This window comes from Mus caroli, unplaced genomic scaffold (assembly GCF_978045245.1).
Source record: "Mus caroli unplaced genomic scaffold, Mus_caroli_1 scaffold_1, whole genome shotgun sequence".
NCBI classification, from domain to species: domain Eukaryota; kingdom Metazoa; phylum Chordata; class Mammalia; order Rodentia; family Muridae; genus Mus; species Mus caroli.
In genome coordinates this window covers 114,989,165-115,007,823 of record NW_028227256.1, presented here as the reverse complement: position 1 = coordinate 115,007,823, position 18,659 = coordinate 114,989,165, and the positions used below count along the sequence as shown (strand labels likewise).

At 43.9% G+C, this 18,659-nt stretch overlaps 1 protein-coding gene across 33 annotated transcripts in view; it reads right to left on the bottom strand.

The window, feature by feature from the left end:
- Positions 1 to 18,659, bottom strand: part of Clasp1 (cytoplasmic linker associated protein 1) — a 207,252-nt gene that overhangs the window by 97,824 nt on the left and 90,769 nt on the right. For all 33 annotated transcript variants that reach the window (XM_085840302.1, XM_085840310.1, XM_085840351.1 and 30 more), the window contains exons 9-12: positions 5,835 to 5,987; positions 3,928 to 4,001; positions 1,907 to 1,999; positions 283 to 428 (exon numbers count right to left, since the gene is read on the bottom strand). In XM_085840302.1, the coding sequence (XP_085696428.1) occupies positions 283 to 428; positions 1,907 to 1,999; positions 3,928 to 4,001; positions 5,835 to 5,987 (466 nt within the window). The remainder of the gene's footprint in view (positions 1 to 282; positions 429 to 1,906; positions 2,000 to 3,927; positions 4,002 to 5,834; positions 5,988 to 18,659) is intronic.

The following is an 18,659-nucleotide window of genomic DNA, read 5'->3' as shown; positions in this document are numbered from 1 at the left end:
CATGAAAAAAAATCTCATGAATGCTGTAAGATTTCTTTTTTTTTTTTTAAATTAATAGTACAAGAGAGGCTTCAGAGATTATATTGGTGAGTAAAATTTAAAATCCAACACACACTAAATAACTGGGTAGCAGCTACTCTGAGAGTACGGACACAAGTGTTAACAGACTAGGGTCTTGGAAACCAGCTAGAGGTGACCCCACAGACATGTGCCAGGAGTTATCTTTAAAGCCCTGAGAGACTGTATCACAGTGTGGGTGAATGTAGTGCTCGCAATCCTTACCCCAACGTGATACAAGCTTCCCGCACTACCTGAGACCGCAGGTCCTTAGCAGAGAGTTTAAAGGCCCCGTCCAGAAGACGCAAGTGTTGAAAGAAGTTATCGTACTCAGCAGCCCCAGCCAAGAGTAACGATCTAATCTTTTTTAGCTAATGGGACAGAGAAAAGTCAGAGATAAATAAAATATTTAAGACTGAATATACATAAAATAGCTATTAATGTAAGAAATAAACATAAAAGTTAACTGATAATAGGAACCATTTTTTAAAAAAAGATTTATCTGTGTGTGTGTGTGTGTGTGTAGTGGGGTGTATGCCGCATTTGTGCACATAGCTGCCAAGAGCAGAAGAGGGGATCAAATCCCCTGGAGCTGGAGTTACAGGTGGCTGTGAGCCACCTGACATGGCTGCTGAGAACTCCACTAGGGTCCTTTGTAAAAATAGCAAGTGCTCTTAACTGTGAAGTTATATCTCTAGCTCCTAGAAACCATTTTGCTAAGACAATTTGGACAGCTGATTATTACCTAATACACAATGATCAAATCAGATCACAGCTAAGACCCCATTTTAAAATGCAGCTTCCATAATAAATATGATCTCCCTAAGACATTTTAGGTGTCTACATGCACCTGTGTGTGTGCACTACAGTACACAGAAGCCCATGGAGGCCAGCAGAGGGCGTTGGCTCCCAGAACTGGAATCCAAGCAGCTATGTGTGCTCCTAACTGCTGAGCCATCTCACTAGCCCTTAATACTCAGGATTTTTGGTTTTGTGTTTTGTTTGCTTGCTTTTTGAGACAGGGTCTCCCTTTATATCCCTGGCTGTCCTAGAACTCTACATAGACCAGGATAGCTGCAGAGAACGGCCTATCTCTGCATTCCAAGCGCTAGGATTAAAGGCATATGCTACCACACACTAACAAGTTGCTGTGTTTTAAAACAGAAGTAGGGCTGGGTGTGGTGGCACCTGACCATTAAGTCCAGCATTCCACAAGCCGGAGATCCCAGAGTGAAGGCCAGCACGGGCTAAAGAGCAGGTGCTATTTAATTTCTGTCAACTTGACACAAACTAGAGTCATCTAAGAAGAGAACCCTCAATTGAATTGCCTTCATCAGATTGGCCTGTGGGCACAGCTCTGGAGCATTTTCTTAATTGATGATTGATGTGGGAGGGCCTGGCCCAGTCCACTGCAGGTGCTACCCCCCTGGGCAGGAGCTCCTGGGTTATATAAGAAAACAAGTTATATAAAAAAGTTTCTAAAAGCCATTGGAAGCAAGCCAGTAAGGAGTATTCCATCACAGTCTCTGCCTCCAGCTTCCAACTTCCAGGTCCTGCCCTAGCTTCCCTGGGTGATGGACTATAACCCATAAGGCAATGTAAAGAAATAAACCCTCTCCTCTCCAAGTTGATTTTGGTCGTGATGATTTTTTCACAGCAACAGAAAGCAAACTAGGATGTAGTGAGATTATCTTGAAACAAACTCAAAAAACAAAAACTCACTGTGAACAACAAAACAAAGTGAGGCAATTTACTAAGAAGGTATGTGTTAGTATTAGTGTATATGTAAATGAGTGAATATGCAAATATGCAAATAAGCATAAAGGAAGCACAGAAAAGTGGCACTTACAGCATTTACTCTCTGCTCCCAGTCATGCTTGTCATCTGACAGGATTTCTCTGATTTTGTTTATGGATTCCTCGAGGTCTCGGCTGGAGTAAATCTGGAAGCAAAATTAATGTATACTTATCAGAACATAATGTACAGAATTAAGATGATTATTCTTAAACACATGAAGCCAAGGAATAGAAACCTTCACTTCACATGAGGAATTCTCTGGGCATGCTCATCTTAGTGGGCCTGACAGCCACGATCCACAGGAACCCCTTTGCTGCCACTTGGAAGCAACCTTGTTCCAGACCTCTTTACTAAAAACCTTCGGGAGAGTAGTGTGCAAGAGGGGAAAATAAACAGCAGTCAGGGATGCATTAGTCATGGTTTAAAACCTGATGATTACTGAATGTGTGTGATGGTTAAGAGGCGAGACAAGTGTGCCACGGTGCATGGCAACATATGGCAACCACTCCAACTTCTACCGTGAGATTCGGGAATCGGGTTATCAGGTCTCCTTGTTGGCTCTATCTATCGCCTTGTCTCAGCCTGGGATCATCTGAGAAGGAAGGTTCAATGAAGGGGCTGCCCAGGTCAGACTGGCGTGTAGGAATGTTGGTGTGGGACTGTCTTAATTACTGATTGGTAAAGAAGGGCCTCGCCCATGGTACCACCAGGGCAGAGGCTGCTGGACTGTACACGGAAACCAGCTAAGCATGGACCTGCGAGTGAGCCAGCAAGCCGCATCCTCCATCGTGTCTACGGTACTTCATTGGCTATGAGGGAGTTTTCTAAGAAAAAATTCTTAATGTGCATCTTCATCTTCTGTTCTAGTCAATCACCACTGCCTCTTTTGTAACCTGACAAACTTACTCTACATAACATCTTTCCTAATCTTCCACAGACATCAAAGGGGACCAGGACTTCGGTTCCTGTTGTAATTTACAGGGCCCTCACATTTTCTAATCTGTACCTTAGATCTTGTATAGTCTTGAGAGTTTCAGTTTCCACAATGAGAGGTAAAGATTCTGCATGCAATGATGTCAGGGTTTGGACAGGAGTCCCCAAAGGTCCACTGTGTGAAAAGGACAGGAGCCTGGGTGGTACAACTAACAGGTCACTGCGGAGATAATTCTAGAAGGCTTGTTATGAAAGCCTGAGCTGACCCACCCTGTTTTCTCTCTGGTCTGACAGGAGTTGCCGGCTGCCGGCTGTTCCAGGGCCATCTTTCCAGCACCGTGATGTAACACGGACAAGGCATGGCTCCCAGGCTTGCTCCATATACACTGTATTCTGGGCTTCCAAAGTTATGAGCTAAATGAATATTTTCACTTTATAGAGTTAGCTGCCACAGGCATTTCACGGCTGTAACATAAAGCTGTCTCGTATAGATATATTTGAAAAAGAAAGACTGAAGACTATTTCTCTCTTGATTAAAAAAAAATTACTTTTTAAATCTATTTTTACTCCTATTTGCCTCCGTGTGTGTTATATGTGTGTGGCACATTTGTAGGCACCTGCAGACGCTGGAAGAGAGTGCAATTACACCCGGAAGCTGGGGTTACAGGCAGTTGTGAGCATCTCAATATGAATGTTAAGAATCAAATTCAGAGAAGCTAGAGAAAGTACCCAAGGAGCTAAAGGGATCTGCAACCCTATTGTTGGAACAACATGATGTACTAACCAGAACCCCGGAGCTCTTGTCTCTAGCTGCATATGTATCGAAAGATGGCCTAGTCGGCCATCATTGGAAAGAGAGGCCCATTGGACTTGCAAACTTTATATGCCCCAATATAGGGGAATGCCAGGGCCAAAAGAATGGGAATGGGTGGGTAGGGAAGTGGGGGGCGCTATGGGGGACTTTTGGGATAGCATTGGAAATGTAATTGAGGAAAATATGTAATAAAAATATTAAAAATCAAAAAAAAAAAAAAAAAAAAGAATCAAATTCAGTCCTCTTGAAGGCTCTAAACCTAGACTAACTAAGCCATTTATCGAACCACTACACTGATTTTAATAGCAGCCCAGACCCACACTCACCTGCACTACAGGTACATCATCAAAGGCTTTAATAAAATCCTCTTCATCCACAGCACCAGCTCCTTCTTTTGCAGCTGTTAAAAAAAATTTAAAACAAAGATAATGTGAACTGAACACTGTATAAAACTTCTACTACAGAATTATGAATATACAAAACTGAAATTGTATTTTGGATCACTTAAAACTTAATAAAACAAAAAATATGTTTAAATATACCCCTGGTAGCAGGAAATGTGCTCACATGACAGCAGCACAGGCACATGGGTGTCAGTCACGGGCTATGGTGTGCAATCAGCCCTACGTTTGCTTTGGCATATGATCAGAGCACTGTGAGCCTCTAAACCCACAGCATCTGAAAAGCATCTACAGCAATCAGGACTATGATGTTAAAGAAGAAAAGGATCAGGACAGGGCTGAAGACTGGCCCAGAGGAGACTCCGGGAAGGGCTAGGGGTAAGGGCTGGGCAGCAAAGCAGTCATGGGATTGTGCAGGAACCATCTTCCCTCCCTGTTTATGGAACTGCTATTACTCGAGGGAAGACTGAGAAAAGACAAATACATTAGAGGGATATCGGTGGGGCAGGTGAGATACCTCGGCCTGACAATCTGAATTTGCTCCCTGAGATGCACATCATGGAAGCAAAGAACTGCCTCCCCAAGTTGTCCTCTGACTTCTATAAGCAGGCCAGCGTATACATGTGTACATGTGTGCATATGCAAGACACACGGTCTTGATACATGCTACAATGGAGGTGAATGAAACACTGAAAATATTCCCCTTGAAACAAAGCTGAAGAAATGGCTCAGAGGTTAAAAGAACTTGCTGCTCTTACAGAGAACTCAGACTGGCTTACAGTTATCTACAACTCCAGTTCCAGGAACTTGTGCTGCAGGAACAAGATATACACATAGACACACACAAACATACATGCAAAACATTCATTTACATAAAATACAAGTAAATAAACCTTTAAAAATAGTGAAGCTTGTGTTAAGTAAACATAAACTCAACAACAAAAAATTAACAGCACTCAAAAATATTCGGAAGAATGACAAACATAAGCACAGTAACACAGGCCTTCCTGTCGCCAACAGGGCTCAGTGCAGACTGGCAGGGCTGGAGAGGGCAGTGGCTCCTTGTGAATCCAGTCAAGATACTGTAATTCCAGGACAGACCACTAGGAAGCAGCACTCCTAAAGCCTTCCGTCACCCAGAAGTGACTACCAAGAGGTAGAGCACTGTCACCACTGTGGGATTCTACCCACCTCCCTACCCTCAACCCCGAGGCACAACATCATCAGTGAGCATGGCTTTAAAGAAAGTGGGTACATGATGTTTTAGAGGAAAAGAGTAAGAAACTGGAGTGTAAACTTAAATGTGACAGCGAAATGCATGGTCAGAGGTATAAATAACCAGTCAATCTGTCCAAGACGAGGACAGAGAACTGGAAGAAGGTCTCTAAGGACTGACTGTCATCACCAGGCTTGTGCATTAAGTGCCTTTACCTGCTGAGCCATCTCACTTGGTCTTCTTGTGTTTATTTACCCAAACTCACACTGATCTTCACAAGGAAAAATGCTACCAGTGTGAACAAATCTTATCTTCAAGATTTCAATCTGGCTCTGGTCTTAACCAATGTGGTAAAAAGCCCAGTGGTGGCCAAGGCAAACAGGGTTTGATTTACCGTGGGGCTGTGCTTTCCTCTGTGCTGCCTGTACTGACTGGATGGCCTCTCTAGAACGTGGTGATTACCGGGCATCTTAAGCCAGGATTGCCAGCTCATCAGCATCAACAGAAAAGTGGCAGACCAATCTAAGACTGCAAGCAAGAGTGTGCACACACGGGGACACAGTAAGCAAGGACTCTTGATGATGACCCCAGCACACCATACAGGATGTGCTCTTACCTGAAGACTTAGATCCAAGACTGGATGACATGAGCCTACGGGTGGTCCCCAGGGTAACATTCCTCCGGGAACTTGATGGAGCCTTGGATGATGAGGAGCTGGCAGAAGAAGGCCTGTTGCCATCCACAGAATCTTCATCGTCAAAATTTTTTTCTGAAAAGAAAGCACAGAAGTCACCGTTTGAAAGCAGTAAGTTTTTACCTATACAGAACAACCATCAGTCTTGAAAATACTGGTTTACATTTGGAATTAAGGTTCTGGCCAAGCTTACAATGCAACTACCAAGACTGTTCTTACCTTAGAGAATCAGAATGCTCTCCCACTGTGTGTGTGTGTGTGTGTTTGAGAGAGAGAGAGAATATGAATATGTAAGTACACATGAGGACATCTCAGGTATCTGTCCTCACCCCCCCCACCTTGTTTGATAGGGGTGTTCTATGGCTGGTCCGTGAACTTCAGGACCTTTCCTGTTTCTGGCCTCCACCTCCACACAGGAGTGCTGGGATCACAGAGGTCCATGTTGTCAGTCCAGATTTCATGTGGGTTCTGGACTCTGAAATCAAGTCATCACACTTGTACCATAGGGCTTTTACTCACTGAGTCTCCCTAGCCCCATTTTTTTCAGTCTCCTCCCCAAACAGGGCCTTGCTCTGCAGCCCCGGCTGGCCTCAAACTCGTGATCCTGAGAGCTAGGATCACCATGTGTCCCTCTGTACAAGGTGCAATGCTAGGATCACCATGTATCCCTCTGTACATGGTGCAATGCTAGGATTACCATGTGTCCCTCTGTACAAGGTGCAATGCTAGGATCACCATGTGTCCCTCTGTACAATGTGCAATGCACTTTACAAAAAAAAATACCTGAACAATGCAACTTCTTGAAATATCTCAACTTTTCCCATTGTGGTGGAGTATTTTTCATAAAGCTACTTATAATGGTTGTAAGGTACTTTGTGAGTGGAAATTCCCCACTGAGACAACCACTGTCAAGCAGTTTAGCTGTGTAATATCTCACTATCAGAAACAGGGTTGTACATTATGAACTAACCAGTACCCCGGAACTCTTGACTCTAGCTGCATATGTATCAAAAGATGGCCTAGTCGGCCATCACTGGAAAGAGAGGCCCATTGGACACACAAACTTTATATGCCCCAGTACAGGAGAACGCCAGGGCCAAAAAAAAAAAATGGGAATGGGTGGGTAGGGAAATGGGGGAGAGGGAGGAGGGTATAGGGGACTTTTGGGATAGCATTGGAAATGTAATTGAGGAAATACGTAATAAAATATATTAAAAAAAATAATTAAAAAAAAAGAAAAGAAACAAGGGTTGTAAACTGGCCAGATTGCTTGGTGGGTAGAGCCACTCACCTCCAAGCCTGATGACCTGAGATGGATCCCCAGAACCCATATCACAAACAGGAGAGAACTAACCCCCACTAATTGTCCTAACCTTCACAGAAGCACCTTGGCACCCCTACATGTGAGCATGTATGCACACATACACACAAAATAATAAGTAAACAAACAAACAAATAAATGCAAAAAAATGAAAAGAAATAGGACTGCAACAAACACCTTCCAATAACTAACTGTAAGTTAAGTAGGCACATTATTGGGCCAATCAGCATGAAAATGCTTACTAATGTACTAAGTTTCTCTTCTGAAAAGCCATATAAATGTCTACTTTCCTGGAAAGTCAAGTGCCTATCTTGCTCCACATCTCTGCTGACACTGAATTAAATTATCACTTACAAACATGTCAATTAGACAGACTGGCAAAAAGTATGTTTTCTAGGCTTCATCTCCTTTAATGAAGCTGATTTTTTTTTTAAATTTATACTATGCATGTTTAAACTTTCAAGCCAGCAAGGCTCAATATCTTCTCTGTTGCATTCAAAATTTAAAAGAAAAAAAAAACCATTATCTCTGGTTTTTAAAATTCAACCTACTTATCAACAGTTTAAATTTATTTGATTGTTGTTATTTTTGTATGTGTGTGATTGTGCATGTGTCATGGTGCATATGTGGTCAGAGGACAACTTTTGGAAATAGCTCTCTGTTCCACTGTGGACTGGGGATGAAGTTGGGTGTTAGGCTTGTGCAGAAAGCATTTTACCACTGAGCAATCCTCCAGCTCTACTGTAAACATTTTAATGATGCAAAATTAAAGCTTATGTATCAAAATTCCAGGGACTCATGTAGCAAGTGTGAGTCATTTAGGATGCTAAAATCACCTTGGAGTAAATAAAAATAAAAAGGAAATCTAACATCAGTCAGGTAGCAGTGATTTCCAAAAAGCATAAAATATACTTGGACCAGATGTCATCTAAAAGTTCACGTGTAAGAACTACACAATCAAACGACAAAAGCTGCAGGGATTGGAAAACTGATCAGCGGGGACGAGGGCTTGCAGCACCCATAGCTGGTTGCTTACAGCAGTCGGTAACTATAGCTCCAGGGCATCTGATGCCAGCAGACTGGAGAACTTAAACACATAACAGCAAAAGAAAAAAAGAAGGGAGGGAAGGAGGATGGGAGAGAGGAAGAGGAAGAGAGGGAGAGAGAGAATCATGAGACAGAAACACATGAAACTGGACTCCCAGCAGGATACAGGGGAGGCTAGAAAACTATCAGTAACAAGAGTCAGATCTTTAATTAATGAGGAAAATATGCCTACAGATTCAGGAAGCTCAAACAACAAACAAACAAACAAAGACACAGCAGAGAAAAGAGCCTTGCTGTTTAGTTTCCTCGCTGGTGCGATAAAACATTCTGGGGCCAAAGTCCATGCCCAGAATCCACTAAAAGTAAAAGAATCCATGTGTGGTGCTTTGTGATTTAATCCCAGTCCTAGGGAGGCAGAGATAGAAAGCCTAGTCTAGCCAACCAGCCCTAGGCCAGTGAAGAGATCGTGTCTTAAAAATGTAAAGGAGGGTTGGCAAGGTGGCTCAGCAGGTAAAGACACTTGCTGCCAAGTGCTGCCAAGGCTGCCAACCTGAGTGAACCCCTGGGACACATATGGAACTGACACATATGGAACTGATTACCACAAGCTATCCTTTAACCTCCATGTGTTCCACAGCATTTGCCTATGTGTATGGGCATGCTAGCGCGCGCGCTCACACACACACACACACACACACCAGAACTTGGTGGTAAATCCTTGTTGCTGAAACCAGCACACACATTAGTCACAGGGTGTGGAGCTACTAGGTTAGTACTGACCAGGAAGCGTCTGCCCTGTTGGCTAGTATTAGGAAGTGCTGCAACGGCTGCTGGGGGCTGTTAGGGGGTCACCAACAGTCTTACTGAGCTGTGAACCCAGTGAGCTATAACAATGACCAGCATAGCAAGATGTCTGTGGGTACAATCGTGGGTAACCAACTGATTTCTGATTGGATATCAGGCCTGCTCCACAGGAGGAACTGCATGCCTAGAACCACAAATCTAGCCAAGAAGCCAGCCATGGCTGAGGGGCTAGCTCACAGGCCTCAGGGCTAACTGTACAACTATTATTTTGTTAACTGGACAAAATATTCAACTGCTTTCTAAATTCCTATCTGTCTATCAATAGATCTGCAGCTCTCAGACCTCACCAAACAAGTGTCTTTCTGTACTGGGTAGTGGTTAATGACAGAACAGACAACTGATCAAAGTACAGAGAATAGTAAGTGACCGGTGAGCGCCCAACCACAAATGGGACATCTATATCATGACTACCACCACCCCAAATCCTGAGGGACCATCATGGAGGGGGACAGAAAAAGTCTAAATGCCAGAGACTGGGGTAGACCACAGCAAAACAGAGACTACTGGATGTAACAGGACTACTGTACAGGACCTACACAGGATCAAGATAGCATTCCAGCTTGGAGCCCATTCCTAACTGAAGATCTATGGTCAGATGATGGCTTCTTGGGGAGGGAGAATTGTTTTTCTTTAAGAGTGGCTCCTAGTTCATTGACAATGATCCAGTGTATGATCCATCACCCAGAAATATACAGGCAGCACAAATGGGAGTTGATAGGTTACTAAATTTAAAGGGAAAAAAAAAAAGAGTACCTCAGGTTGGAGGGAGGACAGTGATGCATCTGAGCAGATCTAAAGAGGCTACAGGTAAATATGATCAAAGTATACTGTGTGAATTCCTAAGTGAATAAAATATTAATCTTTTCCTGAAGGAGGAGGAGGGAGAGAGGGTGGACCATCAAAAAGGTGCCTAGTTTCAGTAAACTGGAAAAGTCTCATCTGTAGAAAGCATCACTCCTTAAAAGGCAAATAGGTCATTTGTATAACTAAGCCTGTGACAGAGTGGCTAGAGAGCAGTCCTGGATACAGAAACACAGAGTCCTGGGTTCTTGACATATTTCAGCATTGCTTAACTAAATTACAAAGCACACTACTCTCTGTTAGCGTCTGTTTTGTTTTGTTTTTGATTTTGAAGATAGGATCACTACGTAGCTCAGGCTGTCATGGAACTCACTATATAGACCAGGCTGGCCTCAAACTCACAGAGCTCTGCCTGCCTCTGCTCCTGCCTCCCAAATGGTGGGAGTAAAGGCATGCACCACTATGCCTGGCATCTGATAGGATCTGAATGCCCAGCTTCTTCAGAGTTTTGGCTAAGCAGACATCAGTCAGCTCAGGACGACTTCTAGAGCCTTAGCCACAGCAAACATATGGACATGAGTATTTCTAATTGTGCAAGCTTTGCTATCACACGAGGTTAAGATTTTTTACACAGTGTATGCTACCCAGAGAATATCTTCTTGCAGAAGCATACCTTTGCCTGGCCCCAAACAAAGAATCCATTCTATCTTCAGCCACCAGAGGGAACACTTTCCCAGGTAGTCCTGCTGTCTGATAGTCTAGGAGTAGGAACCTGGAGTAAGCTAACTGAAGCCTTCAGGTCCCAGCCACCTTCAATTCTTCAGTCATCTGAGCTTCATCTCTTCTCTCATAGCCCTAGGACAGGCATTCTAAAAGGCTTGAAAAGTTTCCACAGAGTGGCAGTGGAATCCTTTCCTAAGCCTCCAGCAACCCACTCCTGGCAAGACCATTCAAGATATACTTGAGGTAAAAACTATAGGTCAGCCTGATTGTGGGAGACCATGGCAAACCAGTGTGCTTCTGAGACTACTGGGAGAAGATGAGTTTTACACACAACAGAAAGAATCCTGGAAAAACAGAAAAGGCCCAAGTACACAGTCATCCATGAACTTAAACCAAACCAGCGTTAGGAGGGACACCAACAGAGTGCAATTACTTGAGAATGAAACCTTAACCAGGAATCAGGCAGAACAGAGGGATCAAGGCACACAAGGCACACAAGGCACACATGGCAGAAACAATGAGAAAGGGTGAGTAAGATGTTGTAGCAGGTAAAGGTGGTTGCTTAGCAAGACTTGAGTTAGATCACAGAAACCCATAAAAAGGTGGAGGGATAGAACCAGTTTCACAAAGTTGTCCTCTGACTTGTGTGTGTGTGTGTGTGTGTGCGCGCGCGCGCGCGCGCGCACAAAAATAGTCAGAGAGATCATCCTAAGCCACTGTGACTAAAGGTGTGAGCAGAGAGTCAATCTAAGGACAGACATCAAGGCTGTGAAAGTTGGAATTGCAAGTTCTGGGTTCCTCTGGAAAGTGTCAACACTCACACAGAAGAACCAAAACATCGGGGGGGGGGTGAGGGAGGGGAGATATAGTTCCATACTCATGAGGAGGAGGGCCAGGGCTAAAAGAAGCCTTCCTGCTCTCTTGCCTTGGGAAGGCTTTGAAGGGGAGCCTACAGGAGGAAATATCTGGCTCTCTGAAGTAATGCTACTACTATCTCATCTGTACCAGGGGCACCTGAGCTGATGGGATTCCTGGCAGCCTTCAACTCATCCTCTAGGTTCCAGGAAGAGAACAGCAAGGTAGCCTAGAAAGGAGAATATACTCAGCGTTCCCGACACAAGGATGCAGAGGCAGGGCATGTCCAAAGATGGACTGCTCTTTTTTCCTGCATCTCTCCAGCACTTCTTTACTGTGTGTGACTGTGCTCCCAGGCACTCTGCTAAGGGCTAGAACAAAGGAAGGAATGCCAGTCCCACGTAGCATTCATAACCCAGTATGGGAGCAGACTTGTGGCAACACCTTGCCAGAGGCATGTCCAGTGTGACGTATTTATATAGAGTAGGCCAAATAAAGTTAGAAAGGCTCCTCTATGCTCTCCTCCGGGCCCTGTGTGATGTGACTCGTGGCTTTTCTTGTAGCTGATACTGACAAACTGGGAGTGTCAGGTTCTTTTAAATGTGTGCACATCCTGTTTAAGCCTGGAACACCTTTGGCTACTATGCTGAGCACCTACAGAACAAATCCCAAGGATGACTTCTAAGCAAGTGTAAGAACAAGAAATCCTTCGTGAGATAATAAAGCAGCTCTCTCATGAGCACAGATACAGAAACCTCGGAACTCTGGAGCCGTTCATACCCTGGGCAGAGGGAGTAGAAGGCTGAAGGCAAAATCTCAAGTTATAAAGAGCAATTGGTGATACTGAGGCCACTTCGCAACTTACATATAGCCAATATGGTGGTACTGAACTAGCAAAAAGAACATTAATGGATAGGAGAAAGGCAGCCTGCACTGACCTCCCTGACTGGCCAGTTGAGTGGTCTGTAAGAGCTTGGGAGCTGACAAGCATGGTCCCGTCCTGTGTCTTGACTGGACGCTCATGTGTCCTTACGAAGTTTCCCCGCTGAAGCCCTGTGCTGTGATCTCATGTCTGTATTCCTCAGTCCACATTTCAGTCCATGGAGCTCGGGGCCCACTGGCCTCAGGTCTGTAGTTCCATATTGTTCAGAGTCATTCTTGGGCCTGACTTTAATTTTTTGTAAGCATTTAGTCAATTGGTGTGGGTGTGTGGGTGTGTTGGTGTGTGTGTGTGGGGGTGTGTGGCACATGCAAGGGGGGGGGGGGTGTCAGAGGACAATTTGAAGGTGTTGGTTCACTCCTTTGACCATGGCTGGCAAGGATCAAACTCATCAGGCTTGGTCAGCACCTCTTTCACAGATTGAACTGTCTTTTCCACTTGGATCAAAGTTTGAGGTCAGAGATAAAACTATTCTCTCGCTCCTCTATTAGCCATACAACCAGCTCAGCCGGAGCAAGAGTGTGGAAGAAATAAGGCAGCACCGTCTTAGCTCTCCAGACACCAAGCCTGTCAGGAACAGAAAATAGTCCTCAGGTACCTGGCATCCCCGCTCAGTCACCTGCACAGGGACTGGAAAAAGGGAGTGTAAACCTACTCACACCAACTCTTGCACTCCCTGGATATGAACTTCCAGCTACTTTCAAGCCCCTCCCAGGGAAACATGAACATTATATAAGCCTCCATTGACCAACAGCTCAAAAGACGCACGGGGTAGAACAAAGATACTTAAAGAATTAGCCAAAGCAGTAAAAGAAAGAAAACAATGTCTTCTTTTTTTAAAAGTATGTATGTACACACCACAGACACACACACACACACAATCAACGAACCTGTGTGGAGGTCAAAGAGCAACTTTATCAAGTGGGTGTATGCTGATTCCATGGGTGGAAGTAAGTAGCAAGGCTTGTGTGACAAATGCCTTTTCCCACTGAACCACCTTGTCTATCCTGAGGTTTGTTCTGTGAGATATAACCCAGGACAGCCTTGAACTCAACACATGGTCAAGAATGACTTCTAAATCCTAAGCACGCTGCCGCCACCACCCCATCCCCACCTCCAGTTGCTGGGGTTGGAGGTACGTTCTTCAAACCCTGCTAGAATCTAAGTTATTATTTAAGAAACTAAAAGTTTCTTCCTAATAAAGAGCTGTGGGTAAGTATGGATGAGTTTGAGATTGTTTTATCCACTCAGTTTCTTTACAACAATGTTCATTCAAGTATGAATAATTCCCAGTCTAAGTATCTGAAAAGCTTTGTATTATAACCAATGGCTGTCTGTGGTCAGAAAATCACAGCATGGATGTGCTTAAAGCAAGCATACCAGCACCTCAGCATCACCTTCAGCCTACTCAACAGTTAGCTCAGCTTCACACTGCTGTAATTACTGATATAATTACAAAGCAAACAGTAACAGACCAAGAATAACTTGTTTCAACACTGCATAGAAGCTAGCTTTCTAAAATTCTTTTGATTGCAACCAGGTACCAGAACAAGCCAAACTGGGTTTCTTGCTGTCATGTTTACAGAATTGTTCAGACATCCTGATGCATGACACATATAGAGGCCACACTAACTGCAGGCTAAAACTGGGAAGTGAGCAAAGGGAGCTCAGGGCTGTCAAGTAGTGGGAGATTCCAGGCATATGGACTAGAGGGGGCTATATAATGGTCCCACATGCAGTAAGGGAGATTCTCTAAGAGTTTTGTAAATTACAGTTACAAATGTCCTGAAATGGCTTATGTAATACCTGTCCTCACACAAGGATCACAGGTTTATTACCGGGCCTCAATAGACCAAGGGACTGTCCACACCCCACATCCTAATCATCCTAGTCAGACACAGGCGTACTGACTGATGATGCACTTGGCTATTCACAGCATCCTCCAGCCTCTAAGCCAATTCTCCAAATAACCTCATTGTCCAATTATGACAGAGGACAGTGTATAAGAAAGTTTATACTCAATTTATAAAGCACCCCAAGCTTCCCTCTAAAGCCAGGGTTAGAGACAGTGTGTGGCTGTAATTCCAGTATGCCTGGGGCTACACAGTGCTACACACTGAGACTTGCCTCAAACAAAACCAAAATTCCTTCTATCCTTTCTACAGAAGTCAGCTTTGTGTCATGCAGGAACTTCACCTCAGACCCTTTGCCCAGAACAAAAGTATGTTCCACTCTTAAAGGGCTAATGCTCTTTTAGCTGGTGATGCACCTCTTGAAGGTAATGAGAAAAGGCAAGAGCTGTGAGGGAAACAGTGGTGGGATGGAGACAGAACCTACTGGGACCAGAAGGGATTCTCTCTTCTGAGCTCCAAGGTCAGGAGTAAAGCACTGAGTTACTAAAACAAAAGAAACAAACAAACCCAGCCAGGCAACTTATCCAAGGAATGGAAATCCTGTTGTTACCTGATGTGGAAAGCCACCTCCTTCCTTTGTGTGTTGACCTAAACTCCACATGTAAATATCTGTTACATTTTCAGGCACGTGGATAGGTACTGGGTATAAGGCGTAAACAAATCATGCTAACTGCACACAGGGAACTTCCAGAGCAAGGCAGTACAGAACCATTGCTTCATGAATGCTAGGCACGTACTCCACTAGCAGAGCTACTGCGTCTCAGATCCTTCTCACATCCGTTTCTGAGGATTCAAATATGGGAATCTACCCTGATGACCTTATCTACAATTAATCGGGTCCCTAAAACTAGACTTACAAATAATATGCGATTATTACAAATTTTCTGATAGTTTGAATGAGATTGGCCCCTGCAGGTTCATATATTTGAATACCTGGTCCAGTTGGTGGTACTGTTTGTGACAACTGAAGTAGGTGTGTCACTGGAATGGGCTTTGAGGTTTCAAAAGACTCATCCCTCTCCACCCCCATCCCCCCCTCAGAGTTATAGATCAATCAAGTTGTAATTTTCTGTTGTTCCTTTGTTCTTTGTTCTAGAAACGCCCTCACTCCCAGCCCTCTCCTTCTTTCTAGCTCTTACAGTTTTAGTATAAACTTTGGGGAAAGGATTGCATTTACAGAGTTACTAAAAGTAAGAGTTTACACATACTCCAGACTAGTTTCCCCACAGCTATCTCATACAGTAAAGTAACCCAGTAGACTCGAGACTAAAGTACCAGGGCTGATGCAGCCTCATTACCTACTGGCACGTCTGCCTGGTGTCCCTTAGTCCTTAGACAGGGCCCTTTTTGTCCAGAACCACAGTCAGAATGCATGGCCACAGTCTCCCTGGCCTGCTCTAGGTTTTCACTGTGTCCTTGCTCGTTTTCAGATGGCCTTAGGAGCAGGGATTAGCTAGATTATGGATAGGACAGTTCATGTGCTTTTTCCATGGGTTTCTAGATTGGAAGAGGAAGATCACAGAGGTGGAATATCATGTTTATCATGTTACTGTTATTTTAATGGCCATAAAGCAAAAACAAAACACAACAGCAAATACAGAGGAAGGCTGTACCTTACCTGCCAGTTTCAGTCCATGGAGCAAAGCTCACATCATACGAGCCAGGGAACGGGAAGAGCCTTTGGGCTTACACTAGTGGGCTTTGTCTAACACTCTATCTGGACATCCAGGCTATGGATGGCACCCACACTCAGGGCAGTTCTTCCTCACTTATTCCTCTCTAAACTCCCTTGCATATACAACTACATCTGTATGTGCTTTATTCATCTCTTGAGTCTTTTCTAAATAGCTAACATAATACAGATATAACATATCCAACCACTGTCAGAACACAGTCTGAGAATGGAGTTGTGTCAAAATTCTGCCTGGGAGAAAAATCCCAAGAAAACATGACAAGACTCTTGTGACCTCAGTTTCTGCAAAACACAGAACTGTTCTTGAGATAATTTCCATGTGTAGTAGATAGGAGTGAGTGTACTCCAGCTGTTGTTATTCAGATGCCGATGGAAAAACATGGCTTTGCCTCATGTGGCTTGACCTTGTGATCACACACTTTACTGATGTGACTCTTCTTAACCCTCAGAGTATAAATTGTCAGATGCTCTGAATAAAGCATTAACTATTAACTATTTCATAAGATTTTAGTCCACTTCATTTTTAGCCCCTGCTCTCCCAGATTCTCCTGTCAACTAGAACAGTAAAGACACCACCACCAAAAGCTACCTGAAGGACTGGCAATATTTTTTTAAAGATGATTTACTCTAGGTCTGTATGAAAACTGAGAAGAATAAGGAGAAATAAAACTGAGCCTGGCGGTGGCTCAGGAGTTAAGAGCACTTGCTCCTCTTAAGAATGGCTGAGCTTGGTTCCCAGTACTTACATCAAGAGGCAACAACTACTTACGACTCCAGCTCCAGCAGAGCCAACAGCCTCTGCTAGACTCCAAGGGCACATACACTCACACATGCACATATACAAATACTGCAACATGTATACACACAGCATTTAAAATAAAACAGATCTTTTTTTGAAGTTAAAGAAAACTAGTATACTTGTCACAGCACTAAATTTGTTTCATGTAAGGCCTATCTTCTTTCTAAAATGGTATCTCTCTTACTTCCCATTGGTGTCCATGCCTTGTTTTATGAAATGGTTATGATGGATAAGCTGCATTTCTGTTTCCCTCACTCACATAGTCTTGGTGGCTTAAGTTTCCATTCTACAGTAATAGCATTCAATGCTAGCACACGGAACCCTGGCCATCTTCTCCGCATGCTCTCCTCCAATAATAACAAGTTGCTGCTACACCAAACTCATCGTTTCCATATCACAATTTGCTTTGGCGGCATCCTACCGCACCCCCCAAATCTCCTTAGCAAACATCTGACAGAAACATCGCATCAGAACATCCTCCAGTGACGGAGTGCCAGTGCCTTGACCTTGTTATTCTCCTCTGGGTGCTAATATTTCAAGCAGAAGGCACCACAGCTGGCTCCAATGCCCGTTTTAATGTCCTTTTCAATGCTTTCATTTTTGAGTTATTCCCTGCAGCGGCTACTGAGCATGGCATAGTTTCAGAATCATAGGAGCAAGCATAACTCCATAATAACAGCAGTGGACTAGGAAGCAGGAGGACATGCCAGATAGAGGAAAACTGATCTCAGACAGCAGTGTGGAGTTTCCCTGTGTCCTGACACTGACCCAACTACAGAAAACCTGACACCTCAGTCCTTCTCTTCAGGGGCTGCCTACTGAGGATAACAAAATAAAAAGAACAAACAAAGTGCAGGAATGTGCTCTGAGAATACCGAACAGTAACTAACAGCTGTTGCTGTCATGTGCATACTGTCAACCTATCTTTTATCAGCCACAGACTGACAGATATTCAGACACACCCCTGCCCAGAAGTGGCCTCAAATCCCTGTTTGCTATCACACCTGCAGCTTAAACTGCATCTCAGTCACAGAAGGCAGAGAGTTTGAATTTAGTCCATTTGAAAGGAGCCTCCAAGCAGATGTGTGATCTTTGTGCTAAATTCAGGTTTAGCAAGGGCTCCTTCCAGGCTTCCAACCATTGACTTCCAGACTATTTTGCCCTGGTGTTTAGAAAATAGTCCGAAAATACAGCAACTTAAGGCAAATGCTATTATCAGCAGCAGCAACATGTTTTCAAACCCTCAAATGAAAGGCTCTTTGGCACATGAATTATTTAACATTCCTACCCAGGTATTGATTTCCTAAACAGCTTAAACAGTCAATAACCCTGACAAGAGGCATTACAAGGTATGAAATTTACCATTGCTTTAACCCAGTAAATTATCAACAGGAAAATATGAACAGAGATACAGCATCTTCTAATAGGATTATTTTCAGTCAAGATTAACTTCTGTTGGGTTTCAGCTATACTAGGCTTAGTTGAAGGAGTCATCATGCCAGCAAGACAGCTCAGTGGGTAAAGTCACTTGCTGCCAAGCCTGATGAATGGACTTCAGATTTAGGACCCATATGGTGAAAAGAAGAGAACCCACTCCCCTAAGTCAACCTCTGGCCTCACGTGTATACCCCCCCCAACACACACACAGAATAGCACAAGAAAATGCAAACAAGATAGACATATGTGCCCTTTAGGATCCCTACAATATTAGCACAGTGCCAAAGTACTTGAGAGGAGCCCAGTTCCCCAGAGTGGAAGAGAAATGAACACAGGTCACTGTGAGCAGCTGCA